The following is a 26,928-nucleotide window of genomic DNA, read 5'->3' on the forward strand; positions in this document are numbered from 1 at the left end:
TTGCTGTGTCTGTCTTCTACTTATCCCACCAACCTCCCTTCCTACCTGGCTCTCAGGCCTCTAATCCTACTTTAGAGATGTCACCAAACTGAAAGTGGAAACTATTGTATTTTCTTCTAGCTTTTACTGTTCTTTTCTGGCATTTATCAGCTCTGCTGATAAATTAAACATCAGTTCAATGTCTTCACCCACATTAGACCACAATTCCCTGAGGCCAACAACGGCGTCTATCTCACTCGTGACTTTCTCATGCAGCGAGTGGTTTGGTAAACATTCGTCTGTTGAATGAAGTCAAATAAAATAGTTATATAATATCTAGCAAAACAGTTAACAGTATTTAGTAAAACTTATTAAAGAATACATGGTGGAGCCATGCATTTCAGAAATATTTTTCCAAAACAGTTAATACTTGAACGTTTTTTGATGCTTATGGAGATTATCCCTCTATTATTCAGAAAATGTTATTTTGAATCATTTTCCAAGCCTTCTCAATCACTAAGGTTTTACTGATTATTTGTTTTTTATCTGCACCATGCAGCATGCAAGATCTTAGTTCCTTAACCAGGGACTGAACCCACGCTCCCTGCACTGGGAGTCCCCTCTTGACCACTGGCCTGCCAGAGTAGCCCCTGATTACTTTGTATTCATCACTTGTTTAAACAGTCTAACTGTACTGGTGTGCAAACCATCATTTTTATTAGTACATCAAACTAGTACCCACAGTAAATGAAGCTGATTATACTGTCTTTAGCCATCCTAACAAAATCTAGTATGCCTTTTTGATCATTAAATTATTCCCCCAGCTCTAGAACATCATTTGCTTTTTAATATTATTCAAAGTGAAAGAAAATATATCATAGAAGGCTTCATTGATATAAAGAAGAAAAATCTTCTAGGCCCCCTTTCAAAAGTTAAAAATGAATGAAGTGGGAGGAAAGAAACAAAAAAAATTAGCTGAAAGGGTTTCTTAAATTTTCTATCATACTAAATGCTTAATCCTGAATTTTTGATGGAATTTAAATGTAAATATAATTCAATGGAAGGCCTCGCCACAGCTGAAGTCATGCTGGAGTTCAGGCAGGAGAACTTGGAGAGGGCCCAGCAGATGGCCCTGGGCTCTCCTGTGGCAGGAGGCGCTGGGCTGCAGCACAGCTGGCCTGTCCCCACGGAGCCTGCTAGTCTCTGGAAAGGACTTCAGTGTCTCCTATACCAGGACTGGCTAAGGAGTCCCTTGTTTGCAGATCTTGAAACGGAGGAGGTGTGGCATTCCCCTCTTTGCTCCTCTCCCAATTCTCAAAGTGGAGCTGGGCGTACATGGTCAGGAGTGGCAGGAAGTCAACACTCAAATCACTTACATCCTTGTCTCAAGCTGTGCCAGGAACTAATTCGATAAAACTTTTCAATCTTTCAAGAATATGGGGATCAGTTTGAAAAATACAAAGCAGCCTACTAGAGAATGTCAGCCAGCTTCTAAATTTATTTGATTCTCACCACCTAGAAATTATCTTGCCTGTGTAGAATATGAATACCACATAAATATCTATCAAAAGGGACATAAACAGATCTTAAAATGCTGTCAAGGTGAAAGGGATTAAACTTTTAGCTTGAAAATAATATAATCAGCCACTTAAAAGTCAAAGTGAAAGCCATTTCATTATGACAACGTTAGTGCAGAGGTACATTTTCATGTCTCCAAAACACACATTGGTTTAGGACTATCACAGTAGCAGGGTGTCCTATATGATGAGACAGTTCTTTTCAAATGCCTAGTTGAAACAAAATCTTTTTAACAGATAAGAACAAAGCTATGTGAGTGTTTTTTTAACCAGTAAAATCAGAAGGCAAATTTAAATTCTGTTGGAGAGGACAGTTGCATCGTTTGAGACTCATGACGGGACAGATGGCCAGTTATCAAAGAATAAAACATGTGAAAATGAATTCTAGACAGTCATGGAACAGATCTTTTCAATTAAAAAAATTACATGCTTGTTCCTTGTCTATCAAAAAAAGCATTTAAGTGGTATGTGTTCATATTTAAAAATAGACAGCTAATCTCCAATGTACAGAGCGCCATATTTTCAGTGGGCGTTGTGTGGGAGAGTGAGAACTGTGATGCAGGAAGCAGAGGGGCAGTTATCACAGCTGCCAGCTCATAAAACACAATCCGCTTTTGATTAATTACGAGTAATAGGAATAACAATAATAGAAAGTACACGGAAGTTTAAATCCTTTAGGAATCAGTCAGTTATATCCAAAGACAGAGAATTCCATTTTCAAAACATCCTCTTCCTACCAGTAACCTAAGGTACTTAACCAAAAGGCATAAATGGTACTTTTTGAGAGATTATTTTTTTGTAGTCTAGCACAAAAATAAACACCAAATTATTATTTAAAATACACTTGAAAATCCATTACAATCACATAGCAATTAAAACTGAAATTCTATTTTAGAGAGTAAATACATATAATTTTGCCTATGGTAAAGGATGATTCATTGTTATCCTTTTATAAAGTATTGGGTTTTGTTTTTCAATTTGCATTATTACTTTGATGATTTTCTAAAAGGGAGGAATTTTCATATTTTTGATACTAAAAAGGGATTATTCTAGAGTTAGAACCTTCTTTCTTAACCTTTTGAAAGAAAAAATGTATGAAAAGCTGCTACTTCTGCACTGCTACACAGTTCTATAATACAGCAGCACATGAGCAAAGAAAAGCGCATGTAAAGGTCACGCGACTAATTAAGCCAAGACAATGCTTTAAATATTCAAAACAGGGTTATATACGTGCCTATTCATGAGCTAATCAATTTGATTATGAAAGCAAAAGACAAGCTTTCAAAATACACCATTTAAAAAAAAAAAGCCCCTCTAAAACGGCATACATATAGGAGGGGTATTATTTTCTGCTACAAACATTCCCATTGCTATTTTAGTCCACAACTGTTGCATAAAGTATTTCTTCCATAAAAGGCTCTCACACTTACAAATATAACCTCAAGATGATCAGCTGGCAAAAAAAAGAAAAGGCAGATTTATTTCAGACTGAAATAGAAACGGAAAAAAATCCAAGAAACATGGTATTTGCAAGTATCTATTTAGAAAAAAGCTCTGAAAATAAAAACCAACCCCCCCCCACCCCCCCGCAAAAAAAAAAAGCCCACACGTGTCTAGGGGACATTTAATAATGATGCCAGATTGTGTCAAAGGATTTTATACCTCGGGTTTCAGATCTCTGTGTACCACTCCGACGTCATGCATGTGGCTTACAGCTGAAACCAGCTTCCGCATGATGTAGCTGGCTTCCGTCTCACTAAAATGCTTCTTTCTCTTAATGCGTTCAAACAGCTCTCCCCCATTCAGAAGTTCCATCACGAGAAATGTGTGAAGCTAGAAAAGAAAGAACAATGTGGAGGGCCTTATTGAAGAGGAGGAGAGGCTGATCCACGCAGAAAACATTTACTGACTATGAACTGTAACCGATAAATTTAAATAGTCCCTTGTTAAAATAAGCAGTGATCCTTGCATTTTAGAGCAAAGAGTTGAAGGATAATGTGTCTTTTTTACAGTTCTATTTTGGTAATGGAAAATTTCAAGCACTGCAGTGAAATCCTTATGTCTCCTTTCCTTGACGAATTCTTTCAGCTGAATTGCATTCCAACACTCTCTATCGAGTTTACCTATGTTTCTTTTTAAAGTGTGACCTCGTACTGATAATAACGTGAAATTGGCTGCTTTAAATAATATAGACGATTACTGATGGAACACGCTGCCCACGAGAGGCCTGACACACACATTTAATGGCAAATTTACCTTTTAAGAAAAGGCATTATTGGATGATGTCACTTTAAATCTTCTCTTAGGGCTCAACAGATTAGTTTCAGGGTTCCTGTTAATTCCCATGGCAAACACCCATAACTCACTATGGGCTTTTTAAAGACAAAATTGCTTTTGATACCAAAGGCATGATCTTAATTAAATAGTATCAAAAGTTACATACTTATTACATTTTGCATACATTTCCATAAAGAAAATAACATAGAAGCTATTGAAAAACAAAGGAATTATATCCACTCTCCAATGAACACAAATGGTTTAAAAAAGTTATCAATAATAAGATTCAAATGCTATGCCTTATCACACCAATGTCACTCAACAAACAAAACAAAGTACGCTTCCCTTTGAATTAGCAAAGTCTGGAAAAACGGCATCATAAAAAAGATGGTTATAAATACATTCTCCTGCACACAATGGGCATATTCTAGAAGGTGAATAACTCTTTTTATAAAAAAGAGAATTGCTCCCAGGCTACTGGAGACATGCTAACTTGAATTTCTACATCAGCCAAATTAGGTCAAAGCTAAATGCTACAAGTGTATGCCAGCAAGCTTTCAACAAAGGAGAGGCAATACCCAGAGTGATTTAAGACACAGGCTTTAGAGTCCAGTCTGCATCTGAATGCCATTTCTGCAACTTACTTATGACCCAGTGGATGTTACTTTACCTCCATGAACTTTAGCACCCTTACCAATAAAAATGTAGATAATGGAGAAAAATGTGAATAATGGCCCTTCAAAGATGTCTACATCCCAACCCCCAGAACCTAAAGATGCTACCTTGTATGATGAAGGGATTTCTCAGATGTGATTAAGGATATTGAGATGAAAAGCAGACGGTTGGATGTGGCATGATGTAGGCAACTGTGTCACCATCATGGGGGAAAAAGACAACCCGAGTAATCAACAACCGCATATTAGAGCAGCCTGTGCCTACACTGGTGTGTGCAGGTTTACACCATGAGACGGCGTTCTGGCTGTGCTGGGTCTCCACTTGGGTGTGGAGGTCTCTCTCGCTGCAGCACGCAGGCTCAGCTGCTCTGAGCAGGTGGGATCTTAGCGCCCCAACCAGAGACTGAACCCTCGTCCCCCACACTGGAAGGTGGGGGTCTCAACCACTGTACACCAGGAGAGTTCCCCGTGAGATGGCGTCTATTCTAGTAACTCTTGAATATAACAGCAGGAGATGAATAACAGCAGGAGATGATGAAATTAATTTGTCACATAAATACAATACTAGGGCTATAATTCCCGAGATGCGATGGTGGCCTGAAGGTCAGGGATCCAAAGTCTTGGGTGGGGAGGAGTAGCCCAGAGCACAGCTGCGACCACGGAGGGGCATGTCAAGGTCATCCACCAAGCCCTGGCCGGACGTGTGAACCGTCTCCAACAGGAAGCCGTCCCGTCTCCTCCTAAGCACCCCCAGGGGACAGGGACTCGCCTCCTGCACTGCGGCTGAGTACCCCAAAGAGGTGGAGGCTGCGAAGGAGCAGGGAGACGAGCTCCCGCACCCCTTGATTCAGAGGTCTTCCTTTTCTGATTAGAAGCACCAGGCAGCAGGTAGACAGTGTCGTTTTGTGGGTGCTCACTCACCTGACATGAAAACCAGATGGTGGGTCTGCCTCCCCCGAGGCAAGGGGACATGGTAATCAAAAGCGTGCTTTGAAGCTGGACTGTGTAGGTTCAGAAGTACCACTCAGAGATGGGGAAGCCCAATTACTTAATTTCTGTGAGTTTTGCTTTTCCCACTTCAGAGTCATAGTAAGGACTGAATAAGACAATGCATTTAGAATGAGAGATATGATGTCTGGACCAGGCAAGGTACATGGTAACAAGCAGCAGCTATCGCAGTCACGCTGCTCCTCCGCCACTGGTCTCCCTGCCGCGGGTCCTGCGAGCCCTAGGCGCTCTGGGGAGTTCAGTGTGGCAGAGAGCTGGGCCACAGCTTCCCTCCAACGTGCACGTCCGAGCAGCACATTCGAGGGAGCCCGGAACCAGAGACCAGCTCTCCAGCGGGATTTTCACTGACTTGCTATGTGACTTTGGTTGGATAAGTCTCATGATTCTTTGTTTTTCCCCCCGGTGGGAAAACGCTCATGACCCTTCTGAACCTCAGTTTCTTCATTGGTAAAGTCGGGGCCAACCACACGCCAGGGCTGGTTTTGGCTCTGCTGCCTGGCATGCCATCTTGTGTGCAACTGTGCCACCCTGCCCACTCCCGGAGGAGAGACGACTGCGGAGTGACGTCTGCGGAGGAGGAGGCATGGATCTGGCACAGCAGCATCCCTCCCGTGTCCAAAGTGACAGCCCTGAGTGAGGGTCCTGACGCAAAGCGGGACTGGCGAGGGGACAGCAGTGGGGAGTGTGAGCCCCTGGAATGAGAAGAGGGAAGGGGGGCGTCCTTGCTCTTCTGTTCCGGGTTTGATCCCTGCGTCAGGAAGATCCCCTGGAGAAGGGCATGGCTACCCACTCCAGTATTCGTGCCTGGGAAATTCCACGGACAGAGAGGCTACAATCCACGGGGTCACAAAAGAGTCAGACACAACTCAGCAACTAAACAAAAACGACAACAATGAGGCTTCACAGCATCTGGCTGAAGGCGAATGTAACTGAGCTCTGAGAGGCAGGCAGGGACGAGCTGGGGGTGGCAGCCAGACCGCAGGGAGCGCAGGGGGCGGGGCTTCCACGCCCCCTCCCACACCCTCTGTCCACACCCCGCATGGCCACGACTGAGTGAGAGAAGCGGAGGAGGCGCTGACTGGGGTGGGTGAGTGTGAGCGGAGGGGGTTTTCACCTCTCGAGTGGCTGCGTCACGTCCCATATCCCTGACTCTGCGCCAGAAGTACTGACAAAACTGGTGAAAAGTAGACCCTTGCATATGAGTTAGTATGCAGAGTAAAGAAAAAAGGCGGGATACCTGATCGTGAAAAACCTCATGTAATTTCACAATATTGGGATGTCCTTCGCAGAGTCTCAGCGCTGTTACCTCTTTCTGAGTGCTGGCTTCCATCCTGAAAGATGAAGCGGTCAGTGTCCACACTCCTGTTCACCAAGCTTTTGGAAGTACAGCCCCAGCCCTAATTTTGTGATTTACAGCACATTCAGAATGTGAGTGTCAAAGTATTAGAAGGAGGCTTTCATGAAAGCAGTGAGTCATATACCCACCAGAACAAGTAAAGCATTATTCTTGAGAAAAATGATTATTTCCGAGTCAGGAAAGTGCTTAATCATATGAAAAAATGGATGCCCTATATGCCCGACAATTTGGTCGTAAGAATAAACCATCATGGAGGTAACAGTCAGTTACCAAAACAACTAGTTCTTAAAGCTACCTGTGGACTGCTAAATGTTAATAATTTCAGGAGAAATATTTCAAATATAACACTTAATAGGAATGGCAACACCTGCTGAACTCACTAAGCAAGTCTGTTTAACACCGCCACAAGAAAGTCTTCTCATAATAACCTCAAAAGCATATCACACTATGATTTATGTCTAAAGTGGACTACTGTCTCAGAGCTAGAAGTATAATAGATCAACTGATGAGCTGAATGGCTAAAGCCTTGGTTAAAAACCTTACAACATACTGTTACTTTCCTTTTCAATAAAGATCTTAGAGAATCCACCGACTAGAACAAATATATGAGGAAAGGGCACACCTTTTGCTGATTATTTTGACTGCAAATGCTTGGTTACTTTTTTTGTGTATGCACTTTCGACAGATTGAAAAGCTTCCTTCTCCCAGTGGTGTGTCCTTCAGATCCAGGTCATAGTGCTGATAGAATGGAGAGTCCTGATGAGAAACCAACATCATTTAAGTTAAGAAAACGTCAGTCATACACAGGGACAGATAAAATTCCTGAGTAACAGAACGTTATAAATGTTAATAAGCAGGACTGGACTACGTTTATAATCTTTAAAAATTCATCATTAGCTCGTGTCTAACATCTCTATCACTGACTTAAATGCACCATTTTCTACTGCTGTAAAACAGGAGCTCCTTCAAATGCATGTTGGTAATTTTCTGGGGCAAATATCGCTATTTCCATCTATTCACTTTTTAAAATTAGGTTTGAGTCAAATGGAAAGTCCATTCCATTTACGGGACTTGAGAAAGGCAACTAGCGCTGGTATTTAAACCTCGAGCAGGTCACGTGACCACCGCGCGGCGTACCTTCAGCATCGCGCTCCTCGCAACATGCGTCACCCCGGGGCGGTCAACTCCCATGTGAAGCTGAAGAGGGTCCATGACGGCTGCGTTGCGCTTGAAGAGAATGGAAGGGGCAACAAAGGAATAGCCCTTAAAAGAAAAGAAAAGTAAACAAAGTAAGTCACCGTTTTCTCTCCTTTGACTCGATGCTCTCAGTGCCGAGGCTGCGGGTTCCATCACTGGCTGAGGAACTAAGGTCCCACATGCCACGTGGCACGGCCAATGGAAAATGTTCAGATTTTTGTTAAGACAAATCTAGTTCTACTTTATTTGCAATCCAAAACACAAGGTCATTTCAAATCAATAGAATAATGCTTTTCAGAAGGTGATAATGCCATCTTCTGGTAGAATTCAACCGATCAAAATGAAAGGCAGGAGAATACTTCTTCCTTATAGCTATAATTATTTTGCACTGCTGATAAAAATTTGCTTCTAAACACAACTAACTTCTCAAAAAAGTATAGTTAAGGAACTAATTGTGATTGAAATGCTACTGGTTTCCAAACTAGCAAAACAGCAAGTTTCATTCCAGTCAGCTTCTAAGTCAGCAATTGGCTCCTCTGTCCATGGAATTCTTCAGGCAAGAATATTGGAATGGGTTGCCATTCCTTCTCCAGGGGACCCTCCTGACCCAGGGATGGAACCCCCATCTCCTGTATCTCCTGGACTGCAGGCGGATTCTTTACCTGCTGAGCCACCGGGGAAGCCATCTGAAATTGAAAAGCAATAAAATGGAACGGCAGAACGATGTGCTGAAGCAAAAGTGGTACAGACCTCTACGACTCACACTGGGGTTCTGTCCTGATGAACTCGCCATACATTTAAATATTACAAGTTGAAAACGCATTTGACACACATAACCTACCTAACATTACAGCTTAGGCTGGCCTACTTTAGCTGTGCTCAGAACACTGACGTAACCTAGTTGGGTAAAATCATCGAACACAAAGTCTGCTTTGCAGTAACTGCTACCTGTCTCATGTCAGTTACTGACTGCTGCGCTGAGTGTGAAACACAACACTGTGTGTCCAGAGCGACTGCACTGGCTGGTCTCAGGGCGCTGTGTCACTGGACGCTGACTGTACTCGCTGCTCACAGGGCGCTGTGTCACTCGACACTGGCTGGTCTCAGGGGGCTGTGTCACTCGACACTGGCTGCACCGGCTGGTCTCAGGGCGCCGTGTCAGTGGACACTGGTTGCACTCACTGGTCACACCACAGTGTGTGTGTCACTGGACACTGGCTGGTCTCAGGGCGCCGTATCACTGGACACTGTCTGCACTCGCTGGTCGCTGCAGGCCCATGTGGCTGCCTGTGAACCAGGGCTCACCGCAGCCCCCAGCACTGAGAACGGATCGCACTGCGCACCCTCATTCCAGGAAAGAGCAAAGTTCAAAGTGTGCTTTGTATCTAATGTGGATCACTTGCACCACCATGAAGTCAAAGAATCCTAAGTTGAACCACTGTAAACTGGGGATCATGTGTATAATCATGGACGATGATTTGTTCAAACGAGAACACTCAAGAAACATTTCTTCCATCTGCTATGCGCCCAGCCAAGGGCAAGCCTATGTCCAGAGACAGTTAAACCTTACTATTGGGATGCTTCTGGGAGTCAAAGAGATGAAGCTACAATGCCATTTAATAGTAGGAATATTTTATCTTAAGTCTGAGAAGTCTGAGAAAACTAAGTATAAAATCCTTTCTAAATCTTTTGTAAGAGTTGGGAAACAGCTCAGATTATTCACTGGAGATAAAAAAATCAGATAACACTATTTATACAATATTAAGAATACTTTGTTTGAACAGAGGTAAAGTACTGCATTTTCTACAAAAGAGCCTGAACAGAAATAAAACTTCAGGTGTTACCTCTAACAGTTATTTACATAAAAAATAAACACACAGAGATTTCTTCAGTGGTCTAGTTAAGAGAATTAAGATCCCACATACTGTGCAGTGCAGCCAAAAATAATTAAATATGTAAAGAGAACTCTTAAAAAATAAAATACGTAAATAATGTCTGCTATTTAACAAACCACAAGCTTCAGTTAACGATTTGTCATATCTCTGTATTTAATCATTTTAAAGAAATTAGAGAGTCCTGTTTTTCAAGATGCCAAAAAAATTTCATATGAAAAATCAATCTTTTCTTTGAAAGCACCTGTGGCCAAGCAACACGGTGCACCCTTCGCGATTACCTGGAACAGCCTCTCGGAGCTCTGGGGCAGAGCTGCAGGAGAGTAGGTGGGGTCCATTTCTGTGAATTCTTCCGCAAAGTTACTCACATCTAATTCATCTCGGATGACTGGCTTAAAAGGTGCGGGCACTTTCTTGGCAGCTAAATCATCCCAGTTTATTTTCTAAAACAGAAAGAAAATTGGTACAAAGTAGAAATCAACAAAGTTGAAATACATTTTTGAAAAATAACAAAGGTAGGTAATTTTCATGGAGCAAGAGAGAGAAAAGCACATATTTCCAACCAACAATTAAAAACAATTTCTTCTTTACAAACAGGAGCATATTTTTTTGGGGGGGGGCAGTTTCATACATGTGATCAGTTTGTGAAAATTATTATATTATCGTTATAAAGCATTTGGACATCTCAAGGCTGACTGATTCAGATCTGATACTGACTAGCTCAGTTGTTTTTTGACTGCAGTTTATAGCTCCACCCGACACCGGGACTGGAAGGTGAGACTGCTTTCCATCCCACTGCCGCGGGGTCTCATCCTGGCCACTAGGGGGCACCAGAACACCCCAGTTCACCCAGTGGACATCAAGAGTTACTGTCAGGTGCCCCGAGAAAGGCGTTTAAGCCAAACCAAAACCAAACCTAGCCTGTAATAAAGGGCTTTAAAATGGATATGACTATTAACTCTAAAGGAACAGCCCTATTTTCAAGAGGCAGTGTTAACTAGCTTTCCTTCTGGCCATCTAGACAGATTAGATAATAAACTGTAATTCATGCATTGGTTTATATCTATAAGTCTAACTGATGTAACCATTCTTTTGTCATTCAACTGTATTCAAGGGTTTCAACATGGCCTCTTCTCTCCCCCAGGGCATAATCCAGGCCTCCTTCCCACCCATGTCAGTCACTGTCTGATAAACTGCTCTCTTATATGATCCAAATTCAACCCTCTGTTCTTTTTTGTTGTTCTCCTTCTGTCACTTAAAACAGTCTCCGATAATACTTATTGAACTGAATCCCACAGTATGTATATATATAGTATCAATGTATTTGATATTACAAATATATAATATCGATATATTTCTCCTATAATCTAAGATGCCATCCTTGATAGTAAGATACACACTTTACATACCATTAAGAAAGAAAAAGCATGACCAATTAGAATAGCAAAATTCTGCCCATTGTAAGCTGCATACTGATTTCGGAGACGGTAAAACATGAAACTTGCACTTCGTTGATGACATTCAGTAAGTAAAATCAACATAAAATGTTTTCATTGTGCCCTCTTGTGGAGGCGATGGAGGTACGATCACTAAATTACAGATCTTCAAACTTTTCAGCTGGAACAGGTCTTAAAGGTCATTTAGCTCATCCTCTTTATTTGATCCAGATGGAAACTGAAGCCTGGGAATCACAGCAATCCTTTTCACTGAAACATTCGCTAGTGGAAGGGCCAGTTTCTTGACTTGCTAGTTTGTGCTCTCCCCTCTCTGCAGCTGTGGTGTCCTCCACTACGAGCATATGATTTGTGCTTGGCTACCGTACACGTATTAAGAGGAACTTCTCGAGTAAAGGGGTAACTTAAAGACACCTGTTGTCAGCAGGACAACATTTAGTATGTAGAAAGTTGAATACTATTACAATCCTCTCCACCTCCACTCCATTTGGGTCTTTGCAAGTAGAATTTTGGTCTCTCCTGAAGTGTCCCTTGGAGAAGGAAATGGCACCCCACTCCAGTACTCTTGCCTGGAAACTCCCATGGACGGAGGAGCCTGGTAGGCTACTAAGGGTCAGACACAACTGAGCGACTTCACTTTCACTTTTCACTTTCATGCATTGGAGAAGGAAACAGCAACCCACCCCCAGTGTTCTTGCCTGGAGAATCCCAGGGACGGGGGAGCCTGGTGGGCTACCGTCTATGGGGTTGCACAGAGTCAGACACGACTGAAGCGACTTAGCAGCAGCAGCAGCAGCAGAAGTGTCCCTGTCATTTACAAAGTCAAGGCAATTAAATAACCTAAAATTACTATTCTAAGCTATAGAAAATTGCTCGAATATGAAAGCTATATTGCAATATTCATAAGTACAGGGAACTGTGGAGGAAAAGATTCCAGGAAAATATGATTTGGGCTATTTCACTTGAGTTGTTGTTCAGTGGCTCAGTTGTGTCTGACTCTTCACGACCCCAGGTACCACAGCACACCAGGCTTCCGTGTCCTTCACTATCTCCTGGAGTTTGCTCAAATTCAGGTCTATCGAGTCGGTGATGCCATCCAACCATCTCATCCTCTGTCATCCCCTTCTCCTCCTGTCTTCAATCTTTCCCAGCATCAGGGTTTTTTCCAATGAGTTGATTCTTCGCATCAGGTGGCCAAAGTATAGGAGCTTCAGTATCAGTCCTTCCAATGAATTTTCAGGGTTGATTTCCTTTAGGATTGACTGGTTGGATCTCCTTGCAGTCCAGGGGACTCCCAAAAGTCTTCTCCAACACCACAGTTCAAAAGCATCAATTGTGCAGCACTCAGCCTTCTTCATGGTCCAACTCTCACATCCATATGTGACCACTGGAAAAACCATAGCTTTGACAAGATGGACCTTTGCTGGCAAAGTGATATCTCTGCTTTTTAATATGCTGTCTAGGTTGGTCACAGCTTTTCTTCCAAGGAGCAAGCATCTTTTTATTTCCTGGCTGCAGTCACCGTCTGCAGTGATTTTGGAGCCCAAGAAAATACTGTTTCCATTGTTTCCCCATCTATTTGCCATGAAGTGATGGGACTGGATGCCATGATCTTATTTTTTTTAATGTTGAGTTTTAAGCCAGTTTTTTCACTCTCCTCTTTCACCTTCATCTTTAGTTCCTCTTTGCTTTCTGTCATAAGGTTGTATCATCTGCATTTCTGAGATTGTTGATATTTTTCCGGGAAATCTTGATTCCAGCTTGAGCTTTACCCAGCCAAGCATTTTGCATGATGTACTCTGCATAGAAGTTAAACAAGCAGGGTGACAATATACAGTCTTGACGTACTCCTTTCCAAATTTTGAACAAGTCCATTGTTCTATGGCTGGTTCTATCTATGCTTCTTGACCTGCATACAGATTTCTCAGGAGGCAGGTAAGGTGGTCTGGTATTTCCATCTCTTTAAGAATTTTCCACAATTTGTTGTTAATTTTGGAGCCAAATTTCTGAACAAGATATCTGAAATAGTTTGTTCAAATGTTAACCTTTTAATCTAAGAAATGTACATACTGAGAATTTTATTCTAAATGTATTTCTCACTATGCTACTGAACCTCTATAAGAAGTACAGTAACACTTTTTAAAATGGCTAAAACTGAAATAAATGTGTCCTTTTTTTCGCATCTAAGATTCTTATTTTCAATTATTACCTGTTTTTCTCTATTAAGCATGAAAGCTTACTCTACAGTAGTTTTTTCTTTGTTTTGGTATGATATTTTCATTCATTTTCGTGATAATGTGAAAGATCAGTTTGCAAAATAAAACTGATGGTCCCTCTAGACATAAATATTTAGGTCATGTTTCTTGATACTATTAAATTATTTAAAAGTCATAAACTCAGAGTTTTAGAAATCCAGGTCATTATATTTCAGATTGACTATTTAGATTGCAATAACTAGCCAACTCAGTCTATTTTTTCGCAGTTATCGAAAACTATGGTTATTTTTTTTTCCTACACTGAGCAAACTGAGGTTAGCAGACATGTTGGTGCTCTGCAGATGGTCTCATTAGGCTTTTGCAGAACAAGAAAAGCACCGTCTCAAGTACAGTGAAAATTAATGAATAATTCTTCACATATTATAGATATTCAACTGAGAAGGAGGCTGATTTTGAATTGCCTAAGATTTCTCCTGGGAAAGAAGAGATGAAATGACTATCTAAAAAGCATAACACAGTGGCAGTGACAGCTCATGAAGTGAGCCTAAAAAATTCAGTACAAGTCTCCTCAGTCTATATGCCTACATTTCCAGATCACAAATGGAAACCAATACTCAGAAACTCTAATCAATTAATATATAGAAAAACAATTGTTAATAGGATCCTTCCCATTTTCACTTCATTTAAAGAGAAAAAAAGACTACAGAGATCCTTACAAGTAGAATTCTAATCCTTCTTAAAGGGTTCTGTCATTTGAAAAAGGGATAACACCATGGAAGCGGAGAGAAAATGGCTCTGAAATGCCCATGTTCGCTCATTTCACCAAGAACGCCAAGCACCCTGAAAACAGCAGGGCACAGAACACCATCTGCTCAGTGTGTTTCACCTGAAAAAAGGGGTGTTCTTTGATTTCATCTGCGTCTCGTGGACCACATCCCAGTCTTTTCTTGGGATCTTTCATCAGGAGACGCTGGATCAGGTCTTTGGCTACAGCACTCATTTCCTGGGGATACGGAGGCTCGCTCTTTAATATTCTCCTGTAGGCAGATAAAACTTGCTGTTAAAATAAACAGAGGGTGAAGTTATAGTGACCATATTCTTTGCAGAAACAATTATGGTGTGACACACTCTGAAATTCAACTATATGTGAAAAATGGAGATAAAATATTTAAATTGAGATACTATGAAATCAAATTTCTGAAACTCAAAATAGCAGAAACAAAAAGTACTGGATTATTTCCAGTATGTCAATCCTAATGGGAAGTGTTAATTGCTCAGTCGTGTCCGACTCTTTGGGACCCCGTGGACTGCAGCCCACCAGGCTCCTCTGTCCATGGAATCTCCAGGCAAGAAGATGGAAGTGGGTAGCCAATTTGTTCTCCAGGGGATCTTCCCGATTCAGGGATTGAATCTGGGTCTCCTGCAATGTAGGCAGATTCTTTATCGTCTGAGCCACAAAGTAAGTCCATAATGGGAAACTACTATTCAAATATTTAATTGGGGGAAAATAAAAAAGGCTTGGAATTGAGTTAGATCTCCTATCTATGGACTAGACTCTATGATGAAAGCTTTCACAATGGAAACAACTTTAATAAATTTCAGAGAAGAGAAAATCGGTACTCAGGTTTGCAAGGACGAGTGAAACCCCAACTACCCCGTCTCGCTTCCCCTGCCCCGTGTGCCAGTGAACAGAAGGTGCCAGCGGGATGCGGAGGGCAGGAGCCCCAGACAGGGAGCAGAGCCACCTGGAGGAGGCTCGGCCTTGGTGTCTGAAAAGGGCATCAGAGCTGGGGGCTCGTCACGGACGAGAACGTCCTCCTCCTGATCAGCGACGATGAAACAGACCAGGGAGCCCTGGAAGGCACATGGTGCTCCAGGACAGAGCGGGCTCTGCTCGTTACCGACAGTACAGCCAAGTAAAAAATTAACATGATCATATTCTAAATTCTTCTAAGGTCACAGAAGAAACCAATTCAATCCTAATGTACCTCTGTCCCTCTTAAGAGCTGGAACAACAGTTAAATGAGAAAAATATAATGGAAGGGGTTGATGGAAATTAGGAAGCTTAACACAGTACATGTGGAGATGAACAGTTTCTCAATTATTTGGGCTGGAAAAAGATCCCCTGTTGTGCATCAGAATAGTAACACTGTTTTGGAACAAAAAGATAATTAAGAGACAGCTACAGTGTGATACGAGCAGGAATTCTGGAGCCCATCTGGATCAGGTTCAAGGTAACACTGGCCGTGTGACCTTAGAAAAGTTCATCAATGTTCTCATACCAGAGCTTCCACAACTGTTTTCTCAACAGCAGGACCTGCCTAAAGCGGGCATCACTGCTGACACGAGCATGGACCTGGTGCGTGGTGCTTGGTGCAGCCCCGGAACGAAGCAGAAGCCAGACAGATGCGAGCTCCTCCCTGCCCCCTCCCTCACCTAAGGAGCCCCGAGAAACAGGCGGCCTGCAGCACTGGGCTCAGGGAGTGACGGGGAGACGGTCACTTCCAACTAAGCATTCCAGCAGCGTTGTTCATTTCAAAGCTCGCTCTACACCTAACACTCCAACCTGGGAACCTAAATCACTGCTGAAAGAACAAGCAAAACACGAGCAAGCAGAGCACAGCAGAGGGATTCCTGGGGTCCAGTGGTTAGGGGTGCTCTTAACGCAGGGGTGCAGGTTTGATCTCTGGTCGGGGAAGTAAGATCCCACACGCTGCAGAGCAATGACCCAGCCCGCTGGCCACAACAGAGAGAGCCTGCAAGCTGCAACTGAGACCCGACACAGCCAAATAAAAATTTAAGAAGCCCAGCAGCATCCCCTGACACCCCGTCTGTCAGGGCTGCAGCATGAGAGAGGGTCCCCTCGAAGGACACACGGCGTGCGCAGCCTGTCCCGCAGGGAAGGCAAGCCTAGCCTGCCCGTTTCTCCACCCTGCTTTCTGCAGCCACAGGTTTCTCATGTGGAAGGACGAGGCTCCAGATTTCCTGCTGATGAGTGAACCAGGTGCAGCAGGAAGCAGCTTGCTGACTCCTTCTGAGGATCCTGACTCTGTACTAGTACTTCTTATACTGGAGTCACCCACGTTTACTGGAAGTCTGCTCCATACCAGGTGCTGGGGGAAGGAATGGTCAGTCTTGTTGACTGTGCTGGGTTCACAGGGAAAGAGGGTTGGTGAGAGGGGAGTGAGCCCTGAAGGCAGGCACGGCTCCACCGAGATGCCCAGCCTGTGAGGAGCAGCAGGAGGCGTGTGCACACTTCAGGGCAGCGGTCTGGACACACAAACAGCAGCACGGTGTGCAACTGAGACAGGTGGGCCGGAGGTCCACACGCAGGGAAGGAGCAGGCTAGATGTGGGTGAGAAGGGCATCAGATCGGGAAGAAACGAGTAGAAATCTGCAGGAATTCCTGCCCAAGACAGAGCTGATGAGGGAACACGCAGAACACACAGCCATCGCTCTGAACCCTCCCTTTTCCCAAGCCAGGACAGCGGCTTGGGAAGCAGCAGAAGCAAACCGCCCAGCGAGAAGCGGGGCCAGCGGGGGCCTCCCTGGAGGCGGCGGAGGACCACTCCTTCGGGGAGTGCAGTGGGACGGGCTCCTCAGCAAGGTGGGGACGCTGTGAGGGCCAGAAACGGGGGCGGGCAGGGGAGGAGACGGCAGGCTCAACCCTGCACCTGTGAGGGGGTGACCTCGGACTTACCTTCCTCTAACACAGTTTCCCTGGAACGCTCAGGTCAAGATGGACATGAAGCATCGGGTGTGTGGTTACTGTGAAGTTACCCTGAGACATGAACTGCACCCGCCTGACTGGTGAAGGCACCGGTCCTGTGGTGTCTCAACTGGTTAATAACCCAGGACTGTTTTCTCTTGCTTCTAAATGAATCTTAGAGCCCTCTGGAAAATCAGAACCAGCTCTGAATCAACACAGCACGTCAAACACTTCAGGTGTAGTGTATTATCATTTCATCCATGCAACAATCCTATCAAAAGGTTCTTATTATCCTTGTTTTTCAAATGAGGAAAGAAAAAATATACCTACGAATTAAAATTTCAACCAGATATTTTAGAGTCTGGATAATATTAATATTTATTTGCAAGAATAAGTGATAACACAGCTAAGAAAATTTTGAAAAATAGTGTGAGAATTTGCCTAACTACATGTTAAAATGTATTATGAAAATGAAACAGTGGTAAAATAAATTAACAGCCATATCGAGTGAACAGAAGACACCACTTGAAAAATAGGCGTATACAAAAGGGTTACGTTGGTTTTTTTTCTTACATTGTTTTTAAAAAATGACGAATCAACACAGGAAAGGTGGGCATGATTTGACACACGTCCCAGGGAATGAGCTTTTTGGGAAGGAGATGAACAAAGCAAGGGCCTCGCCTTGTAAACTCCGAATGGATAGAGAAATTACATGTAAACACCAAATGAAGTAACATTAAAATATATAATAATATATAAACGAATATAAAATTTCTTCTGATTATGGATGTTTAGGTTTCTGAAAACCCCTATGGTAAAAAAAAAAATCCATAACCAATTAGCCAAAGAATTAACGGAGTAAAGGGTGAGGACATCAAGATTAAAATTAAACCTGTGATGGAGGAAGAGGTGGGCAGAGATGTAATAAGCAAGGATGGTAAAATATTCATGGTAGAATCATGGCACTGAGTATGTGGGTGTCCACTGCAGCAAATATTTGAAACTTCCCGTAATAAAACGTGGTGGAAGCAGTAAAACTATGAAGCTTGCATATGTGTTTCGTATGTTCACTAAAACATGACAACAAAGAACTATCCCAATGAAAAGTTCTCAGTGGCCGGCAAGACAGTGGTTTGTGCTCAGCCCCATCGCCCCCATCGCCCCCATCCATAAGACTGCTGCTTTTCCCACACTCTAACTTTCCCTTTATCTTTCTTCATGGAATTTACAGACTATCACATGTTTATCTATTAGTTATCTCTCCCAAATAACATGTAAGTTCAACAGGAGTAGGCACTGTCTCTCTTTTTTTACAAAAAGCAGTCTTACTCCTTTATTCTGTGGAGCCAAGAGCACTGCTCTGGCCCATAGCAAGTCCTGCACAAGTGTTCACTGAAGCAACAGACGTCTAACTGTTCTCCACTTCCTAAACCAGGAGCTTTCTTCCTCAGTCTCTATCAGTGCGCACGTGCGTAGTCAAGTCTGATTCTGCGACCCCATAGGCTGTAGCCCTCCGTCCATGGGATTTTGCAGGCAAGAATACTGGAGTGGGTTGCCATTTTCTCCTCCAGGGGAATCTTCCCAAACCAGGATCAAACCTGATTCTTCACCACTTGAGCCATGCTTGCAGATAACTTTTTAACTGTTATTGCAGAAGGCAAAAGATGGCTTGATTATTTCTATTTGCTGTCTGTAAGTTCAGTCTTCCCCGTGTCATCACTGACTTTCACTTTCTGGTTCCCCAGTGGTCCCAAAATGACAGCATCACTTACGTGCCTACCTGAGTTAGAAACTTTTCGCTACACTTGACTCACTCTAAATCGCTGTTCAACATGAGCGGAACAGTAAAGCATCTATTCAGTGGTATGACACATAGCCAGTACAAAATCATGTTTATGAAGAGTCTGTCACTAGAGATGCTCATAAATGTACACAAAAACTGCAAAACGGGAAGTCGTATTTCTAGTATGAGCACAGCATTATTCAGGTGAAGATGATGAGCAGGAACTACTTCAGCAGTGTTCACCGCTGGGTATTCCTGTCACTGCTTTCCCCTTATGTGTGCTTTAAACTGTAGTGGAGGTCCTTTTAGATTCGGAATGATGAAACGAACTTCATTTACAGGGTCACGGCTCGCAGACAGCCGTCCACAGGCTGGCGAGGACGCCACGGAGCCCCCAGGCTCTGCCTGCCCCTCATGCGTGCTCCAGGCCACCCCGCGGCTCCATCAGGAGGGCACCCCTGATGCTCCCAAACCCCAAGGCCCCGCGCCCCTGGATCCCCACAGCACTCCTCTTACCACTCGCCATCAGTCAACACCGTCTCTCATTATCAACTGTCACCTAATCATTCCATATCTTCCCAAATGACATGTAAGTTTTCTTAGGGCAAGAACCATGTCCTTCTATTTCTTTTCCTCTCAGGAGTTAAAAATCACTCACTGAACACTCCAGAGATGAATGAAATCAATCCCACTGCTGTCTACAGGCCAGCCCTTCCTAATCCTTCACCTGAAATAAGCATCTGCCTCACCAGGAAAGAATACAGCCTCAGGGAACCAAGTGCTACCCTGGAGAGAGCATAAAGCCACTTCCGGTCGCTCTGCAGTCAGCCCCAGTCCACCTCCCCGCAGCTCCTCATCTGCAGGACAGCACATGCTGCAATGCTGTAAGGATTCAAGGACATGACACAGGTGACTGGGCACAGAGGCTGGCATGGGGGGCCCTCAGCCCACTACTCCACAGGAGCACGCCTTCACGGAGCCACGGAGCTGGCTGCGCTGGGGGGACCGTCCCACACCACCCCTTGCTTCTGCCTGTTATGGAGTTCTTTCTTTTTTTTTTTTTTCGGAGTTCTTTCTTGACCCGCCTACCCTGTATCTTCTGAGGCCAAGTCTGCTGGATAATTAAGAATAACGCAGGCAGGACTTCCCTGGTGCTCTCAGCGCAGGGCCCGGCTCCATCCCTGGTCAGGGAGCTAGACTGCACGTGCAGCATCTGAGGCTTCGCATGTCACAACTGAAAAGAGAAAAAGACCCCACCGGACCACAGACCCCGCATTCCACGATAAAGACTGAAGGCCCCGTGTGCAGCAACCAAGACTCGGTGCAGCCAAACAAACAAATATTAAAGAAAAAGAACAACGAGGTGAGGTTCTCTGGCTAGTGCCCTTGCCCCGGCTCCAACACTCATTGGAAGGACAAATACATTTTTACCTAAACCAGGGATCTTTGAACTTTTTTGTAAAAGGCACACGGTGGGGAGGCGCCCGAGATCCCCACAATCGCTCTTCTCCGTGTATCCACAGCCTCGTGGATACTCGCGGATACAGCTGGAGCTCGAGGCTTTGTTATAACCACAAATATACAGGAAAGATGAGAAGACGGTGCGTTCATCATCAGGTAACAGAACGTCCCATCTTCCCAGCAGACTCTCTGTTGCATGCTCTGATGAAGAAGCTGCCATGCTGCAGGGGCCCCCACCACAAGGAACTGAGGCTCACAGTCCTACAACCCAGAGGAACGGAATCCGGGAACAACCACCTGTGCTTGGAAGCAGACCCTTTCCCAGGTGAGCCCTGAGATACTGAGCCCAGCCAACACTCTGACTGCAGCCTGTGAGGGACCCTGACGTGCAGGACTCAGCTAAACTGTGCCCAGATTCCTGATCCACAGAAACCCTGAGGTTATAAATGTTTGCTGTGTTAAGCCACTAAGTTTTGAGGTCATTTGTTACTGAGCAACAGATACTAGATAAGTAATAACAAGGCCAGACAGTACGTTCTTCAGGCTCTGGAAGCTGCATGGCTTCTGGGGCAACTTCTCAGTGCTACTCCAGCGCAAAAGCAGCCAGACAGGACACTAAATGGACGCCCATGCCGTGTTCTAATAAAACTTTATTGATGGACACCAAACTCAGACTTCACATCCTTTTCACATGTCACAAAATATTGTTCACCTTTTCATTTTTTCTTATCTCACAGGCCACACAAAAGCAGGGAGCTGAATGGATTTGACCTGCAGGCTATAGTTTGCCAAGCCCTGACTTAACACAACTAGAGTCTGTTTAAACCATGATTTTGATAACTCTCAGACCTGAATTTATATAACAATATGCGTATAACAGCACAATGAAACATGAATAAAATACACTTTACTGACGGGTAATAAAATTCCACATAAACATTTCTTGGCATATATTTTGTAAATGTCCAAGTCAGAGAGAGTGAGATAGAAACAACCCTGTGGAGATGACAGAAGAGCTGCCGACTGAACCTCTACGTCCTGATACCCAGGAGAGAGGCAAAGCTAATCATCCTGATTTACGCAGCTCCAGGCAAGCGAGAGGCTCTTTCTTGGAGGGGAGGCAGAAAAGCTGCCAGGAGACTGGTGGCTGAGGGGAGACCCGTGGGGCAGCAACACGCACCCTGAAGGAGGAAGCGCTACACAGAGGCCGGACACGCGGGTGGGAAACATACACGTGAGAAATGCACAGACGTGAGACAGAAAGAAGAAACAGACTCAAAGAAAAGCCAAAGAGCGATCGATCATCCAGATCTGGATGTTGAAAACTTAATTTTTATTCTAAACGGTACCAAGGGATGAAGAATCTAGAAATGATTTCACATGAACAGTTAAGAGAACGAGAAGACCTGCCCTAGATAAAACTATTGTCCGAGGCCTAATGCAAGGTATGGAAGAAACAACAGAATTACTTTGTTCTTTAGTGGACGGGGCCCAGGACTAGGATTTACGTGCAGAGGTTGCTGCTGCTGCTAAGTCGCTTCAGTTGTGTCTGACTCTGTGCGACCCCATAGATGGCAGCCCACTAGGCTCCCACGTCCCCGGGATTCTCCAGGCAAACACACTAGAGTGGGTTGCCATTTCCTTCTCTAATGCATGAAAGTGAAAAGTGAAAGTGAAGTCACTCAGTTGTGTCGTCTGACTCTTAGAGACCCCATGAACTGCAGCCCACCAGGCTCCTCTGTCCATGGGATTTTCCAGGCAAGAGTACTGGAGTGGGGTGCCATTGCCTTCTCCAATGTGCAGAGGTTAGAGGAAGCTAATTTCAACTTCTTTTTAAGGGGGGAGAAATTCTACCTGCTAAAGTTCAAAAATGGAAGGGGATTCCTTGAAAATATACAACAGTGCTATCTGTTCACTGATGGCTCAGACAGAAAAGAGATGCCCATCTGGGTAACTGGTGAAGGGATTCTTATACCAAGGAGAAAGTTCTCATCTCATTCTAAACCCTTATCACAGTTTGAAATCTGATAACCAGAAAAACACATTTGTCTTGACTTTAGGCTACCTGTAGATAACAACAGGCAAACAGATAATTTGGATAATACATTATTTTGAAGCATCTCAAATAAAAACTAAAGGAATAATGCAGAGATTGGGGAAGAGTGCAATAATTAAGGAACGGAGGAATTCAACAATCAGAAAAAGCACTGGCTAATTAAGACATCTGGAGACAAGATAATGATACATTTATCTGAATGGTACATATTTTGTAAAGAATAGACTATTTATGAAAGACTTTACACCAGGAAAGACAGTCAGAATGACTGTCTTGGGAGGAAAAAGTAATGTCGGATAATTCAGCTATTACACTGTTTGTAAACGTGTAGTAATGAAACAAAACAAAACCCCCTGGATCACAGTTAACACCACGCTTTACATAAAACTATTAATAACAAGACAGTGAATAATTAATGGATTAAAGGGAAGGAGTCCTATTTAAACTCTTGAGAAATCTACTCTAGTTTCAAGATTTTAGATAATCTGATTCAGACTCTTTCTCTTGCTAAAATCAGAATGCCAACTAACTGATCTAAGGGCAATAAAACAATTTAAATTTGAAAATCATCTGGTTCAGAATACTCCTGCCATCGAGACCAGCAACATACTGTCTCTCTAGAGGCAGAGCTGTGGTGGAAAGGAAAACTGTGAGAGAAGACTGACTGTGTGTGTGGGATCAAAAAGAGGGAACCAGTCAGGGGAGCCGCTGCTAAACCTTGTCAGATTAGGTTTTGTCATTTGTCACCACGACAGGTATGACCTTGCACGGGACCTAAATTCTCAAGACTGTGGTCAAAGTTTCCTATACTTCGGATGCATTTTCAAACTGTCCAAAAGCACATTTAAAATAAGCAAAGTCATGTCGAGAATTTTAATAATAGGCACGATTTAAATTTGATTTTAACAAGAAATATTTCTCATCACTTAGTTCTGATATTGAATAAGCCAGAATAGTGAGAAATTATTTAATTCTTAATCTATCCTGTAAAAGGCACATTCTAAAAAATTTAGCAGTTTTGCTGAAGTAAAATTGAGGTACAATAAACTCAACATGTAAAGTGCACAATCTGATAAATGCAGTCTCTCTCACACACACACAGACACAGCTGTGAGCCCACGTGCACCGTCCAGGGCATGGCCACCCCCATCACCCGCGAGGCTCCTGTGACCCTGTCACGGCTCCTGCCCTCCCCCGTCCAGCCCCTCCGTCAATTCCCACACTCGAGCCAGTTACACGTCTACAGCCTCTTGAGTAGAGGGGAGCGTGGGTCCCCGTGGAAGGACCCTGAGAGCTGACTGTGCGTCTTCCTCCCAGCGCTCCCCAGAGGGACCTCCAGCCTCTCAGCAGAGTAACCGCTCGTGGGGCAAAGGGGGACGTCGGGCCTTCGGGGGCCTCTGGTCTCTGGTTCTGAACCGACACGAATTCTAGGAGACCCATCGGCCAGAGAGGGGCTTGAGGAGGCCCAGTTCCAGCGCAGGTTCATCTCCACAGTGGATGCAGCCATCCCTGACCCTGTCCTGGGATTCCCGCCCCAGGGCCGGATGCAAACTTGGGACAGAGACACTCGGCAGCTGGCGGGAGCCCGCACCGGCGCCCGGACCTAAGGAGTGAGGGCGGCTCCGGCAGGGAGGGCCAAGGGGAGGCCATCGGAACCGCCTCCGCCTGGGAAATGGCGAGTCAGAAAGCGGAGGGGTGTCTCCGGGGCTGCTGAGGCTCAATCCACCAGCGAGGACAAGAAAGCGGCGGGAGTGCAGCTTCCCACTGCAGCGCCCTTGAGCTCGCCCGCCTGACCCGAGCAGAAGACAGCGTATCATTATAGATTTAGGCAGGTGGGAGCTCCAGGTGCAGCTGCTGGACCAGACGTGGTTTCATTGCTTGAGTAAATGAATACAAGCTCTGGTTTTTCTCCACCCTGTCCATCAGTCCCACCAAAAGGAGCTCCTCTCAGCTGGAAAAGCCAGCCATGTACCCTCACTGTCCTGCCTCCAGGGTTATCCATTCTCCAGCCCTATGTCGTAATTCAGTTCACAAAGCTCTTGATTGCCTTTCTCCTTCACAGACAACCACGCTGGTCCGCTGCATTGGTGGCTTTAGGCTGACTGGACCTGTTGAGCAAGAAGTAGCGATGACTTGAGACTCACTGGTGGGACCCTGTGTGACACAGGGTGGGGACGGATCTGCCCCAAATCCAGGGGCCTCCACCCTAGTGGGTTTCTAGGAGTCCAGTGGTGCAGGGCACCTCGAGACAGCTCTCCCAAGGTGAAGGGTATGTTGGTGCAGCTGGCCTCTCCTACCACCAAAACAAGGGGCACGATGCCTGGCGGGCCTCAGGACGTGGGAAGCTGGTGTGTTACTCCAGCCAGTTTACCAAGTGACTTGAAAAACTGCTGTTGAGTGGAGTCCAGAACAAGAGAAGGGTCCAGGCCACTGTGAAGCTGCTCTCTCACTTGGTTCCTCTGATTCAGCAGACCCAGGGGCACTGGAAGTGGCAGACAGGTGCTGTTTGGAGCCTTGGGTAGCCCTGAGTGGTGACCTAGAGCGCTCAGGTTCTGGAGCAAATCCCTGCCATCTTCTGAGGATAACCACTCCCCTTTTGAGAAAGAGCTCTTGGTCTGCTGCTTGGCCTGAACATTTAACTCTGGGCTCCGAAGTTACATGCCACCGAGATGCCCATTTATCTGGTCCATTAAGCTGTGGAGTTGGGAGTGCACAGCAATACTCCACCATCAAGTGGAAACAGCAAACACGAGACTGGACTGAGCAGGTGCTGAAGATGCCATGAGCTGCGTGGAGACGCGGCCTAAATGCTCACGGTCCCCTTTCCGGCTCTGCCGCCCTCTCTCCACCAGTCTGCATCTATGGATGGCCACACGGGGAGACCCTGCTGTGGCTGAAAGAGGGACAGAAGACTCAGGCTTGGCTCACAAACAGCTCTGCACGATGTGCAAAGGTGAGCGCAAACCTTCCCAGTGGGCAGAACCCTGAGCGGTGCACCTAGTCATTCTCTGCACTTGGAAGGACACCGCCAGTCCTGTAATTTTGTTTTCATTAATGGGTTGTGGCCAACAATTTGGCTGGCCAGGGACTTGGAATATGAGTGGAAAGTTGGTGACAAGGAAATCTACTTGACAGAGGTGTCTGGGGGAAAGCTTTGTTGACAGACCTCTCTGGGCAAAAATGTGAGGTATTTGTGTCCTATGTGAGTGCTCACTGCAGGATGACCTGAGCAGAGCAGGGTTTTAACAGTCAAATGCATATGCTGGTCTGTCAGCCTCTCTCCAGCGAACCCTGTCATCAGCCAGCAGACTCATGGGCAAGGTGGCCATGGAGGCAAGGCTGGAGCTGAGGTCTGGACTCAGCAGCAGGATTTCCACTCACCAAGGCTCATCTGGCTTCAGGCCACTGCGTGGAGACCAACACTGAGAACCTTATCTGGCACTAACTCCCAGGGTCATCAGCCAGCTTCTGGTGGCAGGTTGATTACACCAGATTGTTGTCATTGTAGAAGGGACAGATTTTCACTCTAACTAGAGCAGGCACTACGGATATGGACTGCTTTTCCTACAAGCAATATTTCTGCCAAAACTGTGATCCACAGGCTTAAAAAATTCCCTACGCACTATCATGGTATCTGGACAGCACTGTTTCTGATCAAGGAACTCACTTCATAGCAAAAGAAGTACAGCAATAGACCATGCTCATGGAATTCACTGGTCTTAATCGTGTTCTGCAGCCTTCTGAGGCAGCTGGCTTGATATCATGGTAGAATGATCATTTGAAAATTCAGTTATCATGCAAGTTAGGGTGGCAAGTTTCTCCAGAAGGCAAAAACCCTCAGAATCTCCATCCAGTATATGGTGCCGTTTCTCTCATAGCCAGGATTCACGAGTCCAGAAATCAAGCAGCAGATACGGGAGTGGGGCCACTTACTCTTATCCATAGTGATTCACTAGCAAAATGTTTGCTTTCTGTTCCCATGACTTTATGGTCTGCTGGCCTAAAGGTCTTAGTTCCAGGGGAAGTAATGCTTCCTCCTAGAGATTTAACAGTGACTCCACTGAACTGGAAATTAAGATGGCCACCGAGCCACTTCCTTATGCCTCTGAAGCAAGCGGCAGCAGGAGCTGTGGCAGCGGCTGGGATGAACGGCCCTTACTACCACGGGACGCTGGACTACTGTTCCACAAGGGAGGCAGGGACGAGCACGCCCGGACACAGGAGACGCATCGGGGCGTCTGCTGCTGTCACCATGCCCTGTGATGGCCAACTGAAAAAGCAGCAGCTC

General features: G+C 44.8%; 1 protein-coding gene across 3 annotated transcripts in view; it reads right to left on the bottom strand.

Moving 5' to 3' along the window:
- The window catches only part of RPS6KA5 (ribosomal protein S6 kinase A5), a 196,316-nt gene that overhangs the window by 12,304 nt on the left and 157,084 nt on the right, over positions 1–26,928 (bottom strand). For all 3 annotated transcript variants that reach the window (XM_027552731.1, XM_027552732.1, XM_027552733.1), the window contains 6 exons: positions 14,518–14,668; positions 10,243–10,404; positions 8,010–8,135; positions 7,495–7,628; positions 6,753–6,846; positions 3,219–3,389 (listed from right to left, as the gene is read on the bottom strand). In XM_027552731.1, the coding sequence (XP_027408532.1) occupies positions 3,219–3,389; positions 6,753–6,846; positions 7,495–7,628; positions 8,010–8,135; positions 10,243–10,404; positions 14,518–14,668 (838 nt within the window). The remainder of the gene's footprint in view (positions 1–3,218; positions 3,390–6,752; positions 6,847–7,494; positions 7,629–8,009; positions 8,136–10,242; positions 10,405–14,517; positions 14,669–26,928) is intronic.

The sequence above is a fragment of the Bos indicus x Bos taurus genome, chromosome 10, assembly GCF_003369695.1.
Source record: "Bos indicus x Bos taurus breed Angus x Brahman F1 hybrid chromosome 10, Bos_hybrid_MaternalHap_v2.0, whole genome shotgun sequence".
NCBI classification, from domain to species: domain Eukaryota; kingdom Metazoa; phylum Chordata; class Mammalia; order Artiodactyla; family Bovidae; genus Bos; species Bos indicus x Bos taurus.